A 17,843-nucleotide genomic window follows, 5' to 3' on the forward strand; every position below is an offset into this window, starting at 1 on the left:
GGCTCTTTTCTGTATAAACACACAATGCCTATATGTAGCCTACTGCATATAGTCTAGGCTACTTTCCTTTGTTTTGTGTTCACTACCCTATAAGGAAATTGTGTTCCTAAAAAGAACTGCCCTCATGCTATGGCTATTTTCATTTCCTTATTAGACCGATTTAATTTTGCAATCGTTGCCTTATAGCGAGCTTTGACTTGTGTTTATTTAAGAAATGTCACCTTTGTATAAATACTTTTTTATTACAGTAATTCAGAATCAATAAGAAAATATTGTTGTGATAAGACATGCCTTGGCAATATGATGCTTTGAAAAAGAGAAGAAAAAAACCGAGCAAATTTCAAATTTTGAGCGATAACATTCTGTCTGTGAGCAGCGGGCAATTGTGGAGCGGAGCTGGGAAAAGGACATTGAGTGGAGCTCAAATACATGTCATGAACAAGAAGGGACATTCCCTACCACTCCGCTCACATGCTGTAGTATGGACAGCTCTGTGTGCCCCATTCAAAGAGGCCATAGTCACCATGACAATGACCGCAGGCCTGGAAACACAACCCCCTGCTGCTCAGGACATTCTGCTTCCTCTTGGGGCTGGTACGGGGGAATTGGAGTGGGGGGCGGGGGGGGGGGGGGGGCGGGTATTTGGGGATGAGGGGGGTTGACCTGATTTGTCAGCCCCTCTTCTGCACTTCCGATCTACTGAAGGGCTGTCATCTGCCAGTAAGTCGTGTTCACACTTCCTATTCCCCCCAGCCCCCTACCCCACAGGCTTTTTGGGCCCAGCGGAAACACAGGCTCCCTCAGAACGCTCGGGGAAAGCGTTAGCTAGCGGCATATATTTTATTTAACCCTTCTGTATTGACAAGGCTTGTTCAAGGGAGGTTTTTTTTTTACTTGGTTGTAGTCCTGTTTTTCTTTGTGGTGGAGGGTTTAGACCCTGATCCGAGAGGAAGTCGGATATCATCCTTCTGGACATTTCCAAAAGGTCAGCAAAGTTCAGCAGCATTTGTTGGACTCAAAAGGGTGAAAACCCCAAAGCCTTTAGCCATTGTGAGCTCCCTCAGAAGTCAAATAGAGGTCATTTACATTTAGCAGATGCTCTTATCTAGGGCAACCTACACAGTTTACATATTTTACATACAGTTAATTTATACACCCGGATATTTACTGAAGCCATTCTGGTTAAGTACCTTTAGTAGTGCATCAGCAGGGCCCCATCTGGCATGTGAACCTGAATTTTCTGATAGAGTTCAGTTGAGTAACCTGACTATGATATGATACTGCCACCCAGGATTTTGGGGAGTGCAGAAATGGCAGAAAAAGTGGGAGTCCAACTTTTCTGTCTGTGATCTGTGAGCAAATTTGGAACAGAGGCCCCATTGGTCTCTGGAAGTAGAGATCAGGGGTGAGCCTTGGTTCTGGAATGCTGCCCAGTCCATTTTCAGCTCTGAGATGCTACCGCTCTCTCTTTCTGCATACCCAATGCTGTAAAGATCGGACACAGCAGGGTGCACAGCACTCTGTCTTTGCAGCGTAGGCATCACAAAGAATCAGCTTCACCTAGAAATAAGAGATTTAAAGCTATGGTGTTTGTCCCCCTGAGAAGATTGCCCTCATTTATTAATATAGTTATTTTAAAAAGGTTTAACGAATCACTTTTTATTTCAATTTTATCAATGCTTTTTTGCAAGTATTCATATGGCATGATGTCAGCCCCCCCAGCCCCCCTCCCAAAAAAATATATGCCCTATATATTTATGTGTTTCTTCCTGTTTGTTATCACATTTGCTGCTGGTGATTTTCCATCTGAGTAACTGTGGTCCACCATTCTGGCTCTGTGTCCCTCGCAGTGATGACATTGCAGAATTTTCCCAGGATTGCTGAGTAACTTCTGGCTCTTGGTCACCTAGTTGTTATGACAGAAAACAGCCAATGGCAATATGTTTACTCGACTATAACCTTGATTTTATTTACTCATACAGTCACGGGTGAAATATCAGCTATGAGAATATCATTCCAAAAACTGTAGTGCACTTCTAAGAAAATCACGCAGTCACATGATGAAGTGATCATTCCACCAATGTAACAGCCATTTTGCAGAGCACTGGGACAGGGGAGAGCTTTTGTTTGTCTGCAACCAAAGTCTTTTGTGGTCTCTGTTCCTAACTTCCAAGATACCCTAAAGGGTTAGTGCTTTAGAAAACAATGATTTGACCCACTGGATAGGTATTTCCAAAACCTTATTCATTTGATTTGATTTGATGTTATTTTTCATTTAGTGAAAATTGACTGAAACTAATTGCTATTGTGACACTATTGCTTTTGTGTTTTCTTTTTTTATCTGCTTTAATGTTAACCCCTCCTCCATCCATTTGCAGATGGAGGGAGGCCAGTGGTATCTGCTACTCATGGGCCCCAACCAATGGCATCAGAACTGAGTGGATCCATGGCCCCTCTGATTGGAGACAGGAGGTCCTCCGCTCCCTCCCACTCCAGCCAGCCCCTCCTTTTCACCTTTGACATGCCCACTCCACGCCACACCCATGGCAAATTGTCCAACAGCGCCCCTCAGGACTACCTCTTTCTGCACCAGTGCCTGAGTAGGAAGACTGAGAGTTCACGGTAAAGTCCTCTGGGTCCTCAAGAAGGGGAAAGTGCTGATATTGCCTGTAACCAATGCTGAAACTCCCAAATTCTGCCCCATTGTCGATCAGAGTCACTGCTGTAATCTCATAAATTAGTAGTTCCTGAACTGTATGTAATTGACCCCATTGGTGGGTTGCGGGAGAGGTTGAGGTGGGATGTCACATGACTCATGAGTTAAACATGTTAAATGAAATTCCATTAACATTCACGGCAGTTAAACACTGTACTTGTAACATGGACTGCACTAGTTCCAGTATAAATTAGGTTGCTTTAATGTACGTTTTAAAGAGAGACATTCAATTTCATATTTGAACATTTGTATTTGCTCATTACATGGGTTTGAACTCAAAATATTTCTGAACCATTTGACTATATGACCAGCTTCATTGAGACAATATGCACCACAGATGCCGAGTCTCTGGTCTTTGTTCCTCTGGTTTTAATAACTTAATAGGAGTCATTCATTAGATAATACATTATTTCCTGTTGGACGGAAAAGGCCATCACTGAAATCCTTAAAGCCACGGATCTGGGGTCCAAGAGTGGACCGCAGACCTGGGCCAAACACATAGGTCATGTATTTTAACTCTTTAGGGGTTGTTAAAATTTGATTCTCCTACTGAGAATTTTCAATGAAACATGCTAGTATAACAAAAAGCATACAAGATGTTTCTTTTTAAACTGTTGGTAATTGGCAAGGACTTTTACTGGTGTCTTTCACACCAGGGGGTATTTCACATCATTATTTAACTCAGGTCTGAGGCAACCCACTACCCCCAATGCCTGAAAACCTTTTTTGTATACACCAGGCTTGAGACAGATTGCAGGAACTCCCGTATGTTTAGCTAGGTCCATTTCGCATTTTTGTTTATAAAGGGGCACCTACTGTACAAGAATCACCTGTGAATGTGATGTTAGCGCAGGCCCATAAGGATCTTCACATGAAGAGGGAGAGGAGGCCTGCAATATATTGTTTACACAGAGCCTGAAGGATGGAAACACTATGAAAAAGCCACCTGGTCTCCCATGCTTTGAGACACAGACAGAATTTTACAAAGGAATCAGCTGCCTGGTTCATGAATGAAACAAATGAAATAAGTCTTCCTTGATGGATATTCCTACCATCCTATCACCACTGAGCATTTATCCAGTAATTAGGAGCATTAATGTCTGTACTTAATTACTGGGCAGACACCTTTTATCCTGTGAGTCTCGTGGGGCCTCTCCCCCGGAATCTTCTGCACACTGTAACTCTGTTACACAGCAGGATTTTAACCAGTGTTGTTGACATAAACACATTCAAGTGGACAATTTCTGGGGGTAGTTCTATACACAGAATTAATTTAGAACATCCAGCTCTATGGGCTATAAATCAATCAGGATTTTCCAAGCTGCTGAATCTCACAGCATTTTTTTTCAAGAGATAGTGTAATGCAATAAAATGAGACGGGTTCCCTTGGTACCAGCTGGGTCGTGGTAACTGTGGGAAAGTTGGGGAGATTCCTGGAAGTCCGAGTAAAGTTTCTCCCACACTGAGTCTGCAACAATCTGACAGCTAGCCACGTTTTTTTTTTTTTTTTTTGTTATGACGGCTGGAATGTGTATGATTGTTAGTGAGGTCGCTGTGGCAACCATTGTGATCTTAAACAAATAAAACTGGTTTCCACCTGAGTGCTTGTAACCGTCCCGCAGAACACTTTCACTGCCCGCCAACCCCCCCCCCCCCCCCCCCACCCAACCACACCACACAGGCACACACAAAGCTCTGAGAACAGTAATGTTCATCCAGATATTTCCGTTTCACATTTGAGAACAGTGATAGGGGATGCTGAGAACATGCGTAGCTTTGTTCATGGCAAATCTCATCCCTGCAGACTTGATCTGGAATGCTTATTTTTCATGCAAATAAGAGTCGCAGGGGCACATGTGTGCCATAACAGGTACAGCGTGTCCCCTTAACGCTGGCTGCACACTGTCGGGAATTTGCCATTAGCAGGAAAGGAATCTGAAAGACACTTAGTTGTGTGAGGAACAATAAAGCCTGCCTTGCTGTTGTGTTTGACTGGCCAGGTCTGACCAGAAATGTCTGCACATACTCCCCCCTAGTGGTTAGTTGTTGCAATTACACTGGAGTATGTGCAACACCAAATGCTCATTGATGCTTATTGATCTCATGCCTTATCAAATTGTTAAAAAGTCTATAGTTATACTTTTTTTTAAAATCCTTGTTAACATGCAAGCACAACCTGCAAAATGGGAAGACTGAATTGCTTTCCTGGTTATCTGTGACAAAACCATGCCGAGATGTTACCATGTTATGTCCTACTTGATCGGGAAGGATTTGGGTTTGTCTTTGAAAATCCAGTGTTGTGAAAAAAATAGCATTTAAATTAGTCTTTTTCTGCGTGCATGTGCGTGCGTGCGTGTGCGTGCGTGTGTGTGTGTGTGTGTGTGTGTGTGCGCCCTGCAGGAGCAGCAGCTTCTCTCAGGTGACACGCAGTAACCCGCTGGTTGGCAGCGATTCGCCCATGCAGAGGCTTCCCCATGGCTTTGCGCACTGCCTGAATGGCCTGGGGGCTCAGCTGCACGGGTTCTACAGCCTGCCCAAGCCGGGCAAGCATCCGCTCTCGTCCCGCGCCGACTGGCCCCGCGAAGCCTGTTACGACCACCCCCGGGCCCAGGGCCGGGACAGAGCCTCTCGCGCGAGCCAGGCTGAGCGTGCAGCGGAGCCAGAGGAGGTGTACATCTTCAAGGTAAAAAAAAATGGGAGAAAGTCGGAGAGGAAGACATGAAAGGCCGGTTCAGATTAAAAAGTCATGAGCCGACAAGGCGGTTTTCGATCTTTTTAAGGAGAAGTTTTCTTCAGTACTGTTTTAGGAACATGTCATAACTTGTGCACAGTTATCAGCATGATGGATCCACTCCACATTCTCATAACTTTGTCATTTAAACAGACATTTTTATATGGAGTGTGCCAGTGTACTCAATAAAAGAGCTTTTCATGAAAACTCACATTCCCATCTCCTCTGCTGTCTGGGTTTTGATCTGAACTGACTTTAGACAGTTTTGATGATTTAAACAGTGCATTTAACAATTATTAATTGTTATATAAAATATAATATTAGTGCAATAAACACAGACGTTCTACTCAAGGTCATATACTCTGTCTTGATCATAGCACCACTAGTTTGGATCGTCAAAATGTATTGGCCTAAACAAAAGGAGACTAAAGCTCGGTTTTTATTGAAGTTTGTAAATGCTTAACAAGGGGCTGACAAAATGAAATACAGTACAAAACATATTTTTAGAGGTCCATCAGTAGAACACATGTGGCATAGCTTTCAATTGGCTAAAGGCAAATTCCACACTGATATAAAGATGTACTGATGTTTTCTTATGTTCTTCTGTTCTTAAGACCCCCAGCAATGCCCTAGCAACCACCGACCGCATACCTGACAACTACGACATCCCTCCTGCACCCGGCTCCTTCTACCAGACCCCCCGCAGCTTCGACAAGAACCACAACTCCGTGGAGCCCGCGGCAGCGCCTGATTCCCCAGGAATGCCCCCTCCCCGGCCCCCCAAACCCAGCCCTACCCCAGAGCAGGGCTGGGCTGGCTCGTACTCTCTGGGGGCGTGTAACAACGGGGAGACTGCCCCCGTCGCCGTCATCCCTCGCCGAAACACCCTGCCTGCTGTGGAGAACATCCGGCTACACCGCAGTAATGGTCTCTCTATGCTCCTTACACCTGCTTCTCTTTCTGTATTTACCATCTTATCTGCGGTATGATAGAACACGTAGGGGTGCGAGCAGAGCCATAGCTGTTTCTAGTTTTCATGCTGATGTCTCAAAGTGAACCGCTAGACTGTTCTGTCACTACAGCAAAGAGGCATGGGTGAAAATTAGCTAAAGCTAAATGCCATATATGTATATATAGATTTGGCTCTGTACTCAATCAAGCAAACTGTAATCAAGCAATTCACACATGGTTAAAGTGCACATTCTTAGCTTTTATTTAAGGGTATTTGTATATACATTGGTTTCCCCATGTAGAAATTACAGTACTTTTTTTACATACCCCCCATTTCAAGGCACCATAATGTTTTTGACGCATTAGATTATGTAAATTAAAAGTAGTCATGTACTTTAGTACTGTAGCATATCCTTTGCATGAAATGACTGTTTGAAGTCTGTGACCCATAGACATCACCAGGTGCTGAGTATCTTCTCTGGTGATGCTCTGCCAGGCCTGCACTGCAGCCATCTTCAGCTCCTGCTTGTTTCAGTGGGTTGTTGCCTTAAATTTTCTCTTCAGCATATGAAATGGACTTTCAGTGGTATTCCGATTGGATACCTGACTTCACCAGTCAAGAATCTTCCAGGTTTTGGCTTTGAAAAACTAATTTGTTGCTTTAGCAGTGTGTTTGGGATCATTGTCCTGCTGTAGGACAAAATGACGTCCAATGAATATGAAGGAATTCGGTTGAGCCTCAGCAGATAAGATGCTTCTGTACGCTATAGAATTAATTCTGCTAATATCATCAATGAAAACAAGTGAGCCAGTACCTCTGGCAGCCATACTTTTCCAAACCAGACACCCCTACCACCACGTTTCACAGATGAGGAGGCTGCTTTGGATCTTGCGCAGCTTTTTTGGCCTCCACACTCTGCTGTTGCCATCACTCTGATACAAGTGAATCTTGGTCTCATCTGTCCCCAGGACCATTTTCCAGAACTCTGCAGGCTCTTATAGATCCTTCTTAGAAAACTGTAACCTGACTATTATTATTATGTTTTTGCAGCGAACTAGCGGTTTGCATCTAGCAGCGTAGCCTCTGTAGTTCAGTTTGTGCAGTCTGCAGATAGTAGTCACTGACAAATCCATACCTCATTCCTGAGGAGTGTTTCTGATCTGTCAGACAGCTCTCTTATACATGCACTAAGTTTATTTAACGCACCTGATGAATCAGAAACATTTGTCCCGAACATAATGATGTCCTGAAATGGGAGGACTATGTGTAAACAGTGCTATAATTTCTACATAGTGAAACCAAAATTAATGAAAAAACCCTTCAATACAAACTGAAAATGTGCACTTTATCCACTTTATTTGTCCTAGTTCACTGTATATTAATTAATATGCAAAGTAGATATTTTTTTTTGCACTGAATGGATCTGCTGTAGGTACATCTGGGCACACACCAGTGTGCACGAACCTATCAAACAGGGATCATGATACATATGCTTTACTAAATTAGATAAATTTGTGCTATATTGCATTACATAAAGAGAGGTTTAAAAAAATGTAACTGATCAAATTAAAGACTGAGGTGAATCAATGGGCTCCTAGCTGGTGAAAGTGCAGACATATGGCCACTAAAATAAACCATTTGGTACATAATGAAGAATTCAAAGACAAAGAAAGTTTTAAGGAGTCAAACTTGCATTGTGTTAACATAAGGCAAAAAAAATGGATCAAATTTAAAAACTAAGGTGAATCAATTTAATTGAATTTAACACAATGCAGGTTTGGCTCATTATCATTTGCAAAGCAATTAAGTGCCTATTGATTCACCTCAGCCTTTCATTTGAACAGTTAAAAAATGTTTCCCTCTCTTTATACACAATGTTGTAAACTGCCTTTAGCTCATGAAGCCAGGGGTAATTGGCGGAAAGTGCACAAACAAACCATTGATGAGCATTGCAAAATACTGCCATTATACGTATAAACTGTTACTATAGCAACAGTTCATAGATAGAGGGAATCAGACTCTTTGCTGGTTGGGTAGTGAAGTTCAAGCTTGGCTTGTTCCAGGCAGTAAAACTGATACACTACCGGTTTGCCAAAACAGGGTGTGGCGGTTCAACAGAGCACACTGCCCCTTATGAAATATCACATTTCATTGATTAATCCTCAGACAGTCAGTGGTCACATTATCTATAGCACTAGAAAGAACACTCTCTGCTTACCTTGGTTTTTTTTTTGGTTTTTTTTTTCTGCCAGGATCATTCGAGACCAACAATCATCACCGGCAGACCTTTCTCAACAACTCAGGGCAGTCAGTGGAGTCTGTCAATGATGGGTTCAGTTCCTACCTGGTGAGTGTTCGTTTAGACGTGCACACAAGCACACAGTCATACACACGTGAACGCATATTAATTTAACGCAAGTCCGGTGTACTGTGCCCAGAGCTATTGAACTTTTTGGTGTTGAACCTGCAGCGTAATGTGATTGTATTCAAACCCCACCCACTTTCTTTTGGGACAGAGAAAGAGGGCCCCCCTGACAAACTCAGACGGCGGCAACTCAGAGGATAACTACGTACCCATGAACCCTGGCTCGTCCCCTTCGCCCTTCAGCGCTGCCCTGGGGGACAGTCCGCAGAACAACTACATTCCCATGAGCCCCGGCCCACACCACTTTGACTTCCCAGGGTTCTCCGCCACGCTGCCTGCCCGCAGAGGAAGCTCTGCCTCCCTCTGTCACCGGCCCGTCCGCCTCAGCGATGTCACCCCTCCGCCAATCAACCGCAACCTCAAACCCGACAGGAAGTGTGAGTCCCCATCGCCATGGAGACAAGGGGAGGGAGAGAAAGAAAGAGGGAAAAAGAGGAGGGAAAAAGGGAAAAAGGGAAAGTAGAGAGAGGAAGGGAATGGTGGGCTAAGGGGAAGTAGGTAGAGAAGGAAGGAGTTAAGGGCTTTGAAAGGGAGGGGGCCTCAGGTGAAAAGGATAGAATGGGGGAGACGAGAGTAAGGGAAAATGAGGGAAAGAGAAAGGGAGCAAAAGAGAGGTGGAGAGAGGGGGCGAGATGGTGAGAGGGAGGGGGGGGAGGAAGGGGAGCTGTGTTGCTCAGCAACATCATCGAACAAACTGTGGCACCCCTTTATGTGTCTTTTGGGATTACATGCCTCTCACTTCTGCAGTTACATCTGGCCTCCCTGGTTGACAAATCAGAACCATCTGGTCTTGGGATGTATAACCTGAGGCTCACTTTTCTCCATCTCCAGCTAAGCAGACACCCCTAGAGCAACGAACCAATGGCATCATTGACGAACTGCCATTCAAAAGCCCTGTCACCACATCCTGGATAAGACCCATGTGAGTTACCTACAAGCAGCTGTGAATACACATCAGAATGGGAGGGTAACCACAAGGCCATGGACTCAAATCAAATATAGGACACTTTTTTTGTATCCACGTGGTAGATGCTTACATCTCTGTATTATAGGCTCTGTAAATATACAGTGTTATGAGTGGATAACGCATGAAGAAAGCTCTTAGTGATGACAGATAACACTGGGTAAGACCATCTGTTAATCAGATAAAATGAATAATGTAATGTAATGCACAACAGTGGGCAGAGGAGACCATACAGTCATGACAATGCATCATGGGTGCAGGAGTGATTTTATTTGCAGTGCTGTGAAAAAGTATCTGCCCCCTTTCTTTCATCTATTATTGCATATTTGTCACACTGAATGGTTTCAGATCTTTAGACAAAATCTAATATTACACAAAGGGAATAAACGCAAAACACAAGCAGCAGCTGGCATTACCTGCTTCAGTGGAGAGCACCTGCTTGTCTGTGCCCTCGGAAATTGATAACTGGCAGCAGCAACAATGAATACAACTAGGCATTCCAAGAAAAAGGAAGAAAAGGGGGAAAAAGCATTAAAAAACAAACCTGAAGAGGTAACTTAACAGTGTAATTAACTGGTTTAATTGGTCAGTTAATTGCTTGCAGCAACAAAAATCCACTGGAGGTGGCAGTGGTTTCGCTGATATTTATTTGTTTGTGGTTCTGGTTCTACCCCCAGGTCTGTCATGAACTCCCTGGCCTCACAGCACAGCCGGCCCTTATCCACCCAGAGCATCACCAGCACCGACTCCGCCGACAGCGAGGAGAACTATGTTTCCATGGTGAGTCCTGGCTCCGCCCCGTTGAAGGCGGCCCTCCACTCTCATTTGCATTCAGCCGTTTAGCAGGTGCTTTTACAGAGAAAACCCTACATGGATCATATTTTTATACAAACTATCCATTCATACTGAGTCTGACACTGAGGATGAATTCTGGTGATGGGGATGGTCAGTCTCAAAGTCTTCAGCTTTTTTTCAGATTTTCCCCCCTTGTATGACACTTTGTGTTGCTATGCGTGCCATTAAAAGGGTTAGTCTGCTCATCAGAAATTCTTTGACCTTTGACTGCTGCTGAAAAAAGCCTCAAATGGCAGGACCTTATTGCATATTTGGCTTCTTGACCTTAGCCAATGAATCTCCTCCTTTAGTCTCTTTCTCTATACTGTATTATATTCTCTTGCTCTCACTCTCTCTCACTCAGTTTCTAGTGCTGTCTATGACTGTCAGTTGATGCTTTTGTCTGTCTCTCCATTTGTCCGTCTGCATCTCGAACACCTCAGCAAAACCCAGCATCTACCTCGCCAGCAGTGAGCAGCACAAGCAGTCCTGCCCCCAGGAAGTGCAGGAACGTGGACTACCTGGCCCTGGACTTCCAGCCTGGTTCCCCAAGCCCTCACAGAAAGGTAACCCATAAACAGAACCACGTATCCCTATAGTACAGCTTCACTGTCAAGTCTTTATCTCTGGCTAATGATAGCCTCTCTGCTTTAACCAGACCTGGCCCAAATACATATGAGAAATACTGTAGATGCTCCTGCAGAACCCTGAGAATATTCCATTAAAAATTTACTAATCAAAACACACAATAATACGAAAGAGGAATTTTGTTCTCAATATTGGTGAGAATGGATGTTTTTACATTGACAGTGACAGTGACCTACACGAATTTGTACTAGTGTCTAAAAGATTGAAGTATTTGACCATGTCTGTTTTCCACATTCAGGTCATTGTTGCTATTGGCTGCCATATTATCACATTTCCAGCCATTCCCAGTCATATTCAGTTAACAGTAATGAAACATTTTTCCCTACCTTCAGCCCTCCACCTCCTCTATGACCTCAGATGAGAAGGTGGACTACGTCCAGGTGGACAAAGAGAAGACACGGGCTCTCCAGAACACCATGCAGGAGTGGACGGACGTCCGCCAGTCATCCGAGCCCACAAAGGGACTCAAGTCCTGACAGGACGGTGAGAGAGGGGGAGGCAGGGTATGGGTGTCACCGTGGTCACTCCCCTAAACCCATACCCTTGAACACACCCCTGGTGTCACACTCGATCTTTTGGCAAAGCCTTATAGTAACCCAGTTGACAGCAGTGCGCTTTTACACCCAGTAGGGAGAAACAAGTCACAAAGCCATAGCAAGCCATGTCTGTTCTCAACCCAATGGGAACCTACTTTGAGTGGTGTCCAAGCAATGCCTCATTGGCAGGCTGAGATATACGTGTGTACATGTAGCTCTTTTGATTGTAGGTGCTATGCTGGAGAGGGCCCAGCTGTCATAGGCCAGCCACAGAATGTCTCCCTCCCATGTATTGGAAAGTCTCCTTCCTCTACTGCAATGTGTTCAGCATGTACAGAGGGAGACTTGCAGCTTCCCTGGCTTTGAACATGGCATTCAGTACAATCCAGTCCAGCTAGTGCAGCTCCTGAAGACTATTTATTGTTCTTGTACCAACGATGAGGAAAAAGAGCGTCAGTATGATTCAAATCTTTTGGTTTGATTTGACTCTTGTGGGCATGGGGGGGGATGTTGGATTTTCAAGAGAAAATGGCTATCATCACTGAAACATGGCGTTGAGGTGAAACAAGTATGTGAAGAAAAACTGCATTTTACTGTGAGAAAAAGCCACTCAGTTCAGCTCCCTCCATGGGATTTTTTAAAAATATATATTTTTTCTGCAGTTGTCCAAGTCTGGGAAAGAGGAAAAAGCCTTATAATGATACTTTTTTATTACAGCCTTAGCCATAATCTTCAGGTTTCTGATGTATGTAAGTTGTAGGAGGGACGAAAGAATGAGAAACCAACTGTAGGAGCATTTTGCATGAGGTAAAATGCTCATATCAACAGCCTTTCTTGTTCTTTTTGATGATTTTCTGCCTGGATTCTTTGTCAAACTGAGGCTAAGGGCTCTAAAAACCTTTCTGTCTTTCAACTTTTCATTGTTTTCATCTGAAGAGATGCTTCAAGGGAAAGTATTGGTATTTTACCTTATAACTCCAATTTAACACACACACACCACACACACATTCACACATACACATATATATATTCTGAGCTTTAAATGTGTTTATGTTGCTAAGGAAATAGTCAGCTGAGTATTTGAAAATAAGGGTGCATTCACACAGTCCATTTGAATCGAACCCAGGAGCATTTACCCCCCTTGGTTTGAATCATTTGGGGTGGTGTGAACGCCTTAATCAAAACCTGGTGTGGACCAAACAACCGCTTTCTTGTCAAACTCGGTCCGCTTCAGTGAACTCTGGAGTAGTTAATTCCATTAGAACCAATCACAGGAAGCTTACCACGTAGCCTGCATGTTATTGATTAAAAACAACATTTTCACTTCCTCTTTTGGTGACTGGTGACACTAGCACTGCATAGCTAGCTATCATGGCAGGAAGGGGACAGACCTGGGCCCTGTTTCACGAAGCAGAATTAATGAGTTAACTGGATAATTGCACTGAGTGAAACCCAGAACCCTCCCAATTGTACTGAAATAAAAAGAGCTGTTCCACAGTTCAGTTATCCAGCTAACTCAGTAATCCTTCTTTGTGAAGTGACATTCGTCATGGTAGGATCTTATCAGGCTTCTGCGATATCGTCCGATTGCAGAGTGTCTTTCTTGGAATGCGGGTATTATGAAATTATTTAATATGCGCATTCTCGACAGATGTTCATATGCGTGGTCCTTTTCTGCTGATAGGGGCTCCAAATCAACACCAACATGAAAATAACCTGATGGTGCTCCATGATGATATACAGTATGCATGTAGTATGTAGTATAGGCAGAAATTGTGAGGGTTTCGTTGTATTTTTACCCACTAAATATCTGACCAGTAATCAAACGACATTTCCAACCACATGGCTTTGTTTAGTTCTGGACTGTTTGTGTTTGATTTTTTGCCTTTGTGAAAGCAAACCAAACCAATTGAAAAACCAATCAATGTATCATTATCGCATTAGGTTTGATTAAGGAAACAAACCTTTTGGTTGTGAAAGTGCCCTAAAGCTCTGCATTGTGTGCATTGTGATGTGCACAGCACACACATACTTTGCTTATTTACATTTTTTTTTTACATTTTAATATTTAAAAGTGCTTGGTATTTCCAACCAGATACATTCCATGAGTTGTGTTTTTATCATAGATCGACTCTGTGCCTTTTCATTTGTGTTACTATATGGGGTCCAGCTTTTAGAAGGGATGGTATTCTTACTCAGTTCCTCTACTGGCATCAATCCATAAGACCAATTTCAGCAACAGATAACTCACAGACTGGGTCATTCCACAGTTCTGTTGAAGCTGTTGGTGATCGTGTCCTAGTCACCAAGAAAACTGGAAAATGTCAGGGAAAGAGTAACTTTGCACTTGCTTAGCGACTATACTCACTCAGATCTACTCCCCATGTCTATTTATATCCACAGTACCGCTGTGTCATTGCTAAGATCGTGAGAAAGATACATGTAGTGATGGGAAGAAGTATTTCCTCACATTTTCACATTTACACAAATTGTATATAAGACACATTATAATAATTTTTATAAAGATCAGAGACTAACGACAACTTTAGACTTACTGGTTACTATATATGTTAAATATAATAGGACCACATTATAAAAAGTGGGGGGGGTGGATCTATATGGGGTTGGCCAACAGCTAAGGAAGCAGTGGAACTGCCCGGGGGGTGGGGAGACATAATAATTCAGGTATTCACCAAATCACAATGCAGTATCTTTTTGTAACAGGACAGCCATTATGTTTTCTTTAAAATGTGTGTTTTTGTTATTTAGAAAGCTTTTTCAGGTTTTGGCCAGGAGATTTAAGGGTGTGAATTGTTTAGCATTTGTTGTCAGATGTTTTTTCTTTTTTTCCTGTTTACAGTAACTGAAAAGCACTTTTACTACCGGTAATTTTGTATGTGTGTTCATAATACCGAAATGAAATTAGCCATCAAATTGCTACTTGCAGTTGACAACTTCTGTTTAAAAGGTATGAGACGAATTGAAAATCAAAAGAAATGTAGGACCTGGTACAGATATAAAGAACATTCTACATTCAAAGTGCCCTCCACCTGAATTCATATAATTCAAATGAGCCTAAACAGCATGAAGCTTAACAACACTTAACAAAACATTTGTCTATTTTCATGAATGAACAAAAGTGAAAGTGGGTTTTAAATAATGGGAAACAACATCATGTTTTGCTAATTTAATATTTTGACAACCCACCCTTTACAGAAAAAAAATCCAATAAATGGCATTCTTGATTTGTCATCTTTTTCCCCAATTGAAAGCAATATTAACATTTCCTTAACTAGAGATAAGACAAGAGATAATACTGACATAATTTTTTAATGGGATAGTGTTACTTGTTATGTATCAGTTGCACTGAGAAATGTTTTGAATTTGAACATCATTTGTTGCCAATTTGGTCTCATTTGAATGCATACAAATATAGCCAAAAGATTGATTGTTTTGAAAAAATGACAATATAGTGTTAGGTATTAAAATATATTTGGAGTGGCTCCATATATTGTATTATCCAATGTAAAATGGTATATTTGTTCAATTGCTGTGTAATGCTGGCAAAAATGCTGTATAAGGGCAGATGATACAGCAATGCTTTCTTGGTTCGGTATGGAAATGAATATTTTACAGAACCATGGAAGAATTTCAAATCAGTGCCCAGGTTATTGAAATTCATTATTTATTAAATGGTAACAGAATATATAAAATGTTAAATGTTTTAAATGATTATGAAGGTCTCCTGTCACAGAATTGCCAGGAAAATAACCTGAAGTAACAGTGCTCTAATGCAAATGAGATATATAAGCAAAAATACAGCAGAAAGTTGGGATTACCGGGGTCCAAGAACCGCAAGTAGCAATTTGAAAACACAGTCATTAGACTGTGTTTTCAAATTAGCATGATAGCATGCACTGACTTTAAATATCTCAGATATCTCAGAGATGATGGACCACCAGTTCCCTTAAATTTAAATTAGAATTATACCTGATTCAGTGATCAACTTTCTCAGTTGTCACATACAGTATATGTGTGCCCCAAGGGACGCCACGATTAATTACTACTAACTTTCTTTTTTTCTTAATTTTGGCCACAATGGCTGTTCTTTTGAAACTTGGCAGCAATAGTGAGTATGTTTGAATGGTTCCTCAGCAATTTCTTTTTATTTATTTTTTAATATTTAAACTCTGGCTCAAGTTGACCCAGTGACTTGACCAGCCAGTGACAAAATATTCTGACATTATAAGCTGTCTGTTTAATGATAATGTCTACCATATTGAATTTTCTTCCATTTTTGAATTTTCTGAAAAACACTTAACATGCTTCTTTTCCTACATAAATTGACCAAATTGCATTAAATATTTCTAGGTTGAATGACAAGTCAATGAACTTAGGGCATGTCTTAAGACAATGTTTGGAATTCCAAATTAACTTCAATTTAAAGAATCAAATTTGGGATATATATTCACGCTAGCATCCAGCCATCCAACAAGTTCTACCATGTTTGGTAAGGCTCAGACATCAGATAAAATTTATGTAAATTTGAGGTAAATGGGCTGAAGAAAAAAGAATCAGAACAAAAACCATAGGGTTCTAGTACCTGCAGGGCTTGGACCCCTAATAAAAAGTAATATACGTGCAAACACAAGGGGATGTTTAGTGTTTCTGTATTGCAGTCTATTATTTGTTAGTGAAATGTCTTTCAGCTATTGCATAGCATGGAAGAATAGTGGTCATTCATTTTTAAAAAAGAAAAAAAAATGTAAGCCTGGTTTAACTTTGTTTGACCTGACAAAGGTTGGCCAGGAGGATTGAATTGCCCCCTTGATGGTCAACTAGTATTTTCTTGCAACTAAAATAAAAAACAGCATAATGGCTAGACACTGTTACAGATCTGCATGGTCCACAATCTACCCTTCACCACTGAGCCCTGTGTACACATAAATACCTGTGCAAGCCACTTTCTGTCTGCCTTGCTTATATGCTCAATGTTTGTATTGCATCTGTGGTTCCCTAAAAGCTCAAGATTGTCTCCTTGCTTGAGAGCATCATTTTTGCTATTTTCACAACTGATAAAGATTCGTAAAGTGAGTGTGTAGAGACTTGGCAAAATCGTGCTGGCCTCACATTACTTTGTTTTACAATACTGTGTGTGCACTGTGTGGGGTTGTGAAACTACAGTAGTTTATTTAGGGTTTCCACAACAAAATTTCAGCATTATCATTATCTTGACCAAAGGAAGATTTTCCAGCATTCTAAGGAAATATATAATGACTTAGTATTATTTTAGTGCCACACATCACATAATGTGAATAGAATACTATTAACATGAAAAACAGTCATATATTGTGTTTTTATTTTTATTTTTCAAAGTTTATTAATGAGGAGGAAACAGCAGCAATAACAGTTTCAGCTATATTACTTTGGCATGCACTGATGTTTCTTTCGCAAATAGGGGTTCAAGATTTATTAGTGGGCTGGATCCACTAACTATTCAATCTCAATAAAAAAAAAAAACAAAGTGAATATTATTTAAAATAAGCTGAAGCAAAACTTTTTTTTACTGGCTGGTGTATATGCAGGAATTAATACGCAGGAGGTATATTTTGCATCTTTTACCGGCTTCATTTTTGGGAGGGGGGTTAATACAGTGTTTGAAATATTTATTGAGGTATAGCAGGTGCCATGGACCAGATGAAAATGAATGAAACTGCTGATACTGTATTGTGTCAATGTGCACAGTATACTGATTATATATCACTGCTAACACTTCAGCATTTCTGATTAATTTGGATGATGGGGCAATGTCAAATGAAGCTCATTTGGTGTGTTGAAATGTTATTTTTTTTGGGCGGGTCAGCCATCACCAAATCTAGAGAATAAACAACAGTAATGTGAGACACATATTTACTGGCTAATTTGTGGTCATCCTACTGTGAGTTTGTGAGATAATAAGTTGAGATAAGCAGCTTTCCTGTCCAGACAGAGACGGGGAGAGAAAGAGAGACAGAGAGAGCATCTAGAATCCAGATTA

At 41.6% G+C, this 17,843-nt stretch overlaps 1 protein-coding gene across 2 annotated transcripts in view; it reads left to right on the forward strand.

Annotated features, from left to right (window-relative positions):
* Nucleotides 1-17,758, forward strand: part of LOC118235675 (GRB2-associated-binding protein 2-like) — a 64,977-nt gene extending 47,219 nt beyond the window's left edge. Inside the window, exons 3-11 of one of the 2 annotated variants that reach the window (XM_035433281.1) lie at nt 2,379-2,622; nt 5,117-5,399; nt 6,062-6,374; nt 8,652-8,746; nt 8,916-9,201; nt 9,656-9,746; nt 10,466-10,568; nt 11,066-11,188; nt 11,603-17,758. In XM_035433281.1, coding sequence (XP_035289172.1) covers nt 2,379-2,622; nt 5,117-5,399; nt 6,062-6,374; nt 8,652-8,746; nt 8,916-9,201; nt 9,656-9,746; nt 10,466-10,568; nt 11,066-11,188; nt 11,603-11,746 — 1,682 coding nt within the window. In that variant the 3' untranslated portion in view covers nt 11,747-17,758. The remainder of the gene's footprint in view (nt 1-2,378; nt 2,623-5,116; nt 5,400-6,061; nt 6,375-8,651; nt 8,747-8,915; nt 9,202-9,655; nt 9,747-10,465; nt 10,569-11,065; nt 11,189-11,602) is intronic. The other variant, XM_035433282.1, reaches the window with a different exon arrangement.
* Nucleotides 17,759-17,843: the final 85 nt, after the last annotated feature.

The sequence above is a fragment of the Anguilla anguilla genome, chromosome 9 (genome assembly GCF_013347855.1).
Source record: "Anguilla anguilla isolate fAngAng1 chromosome 9, fAngAng1.pri, whole genome shotgun sequence".
NCBI classification, from domain to species: domain Eukaryota; kingdom Metazoa; phylum Chordata; class Actinopteri; order Anguilliformes; family Anguillidae; genus Anguilla; species Anguilla anguilla.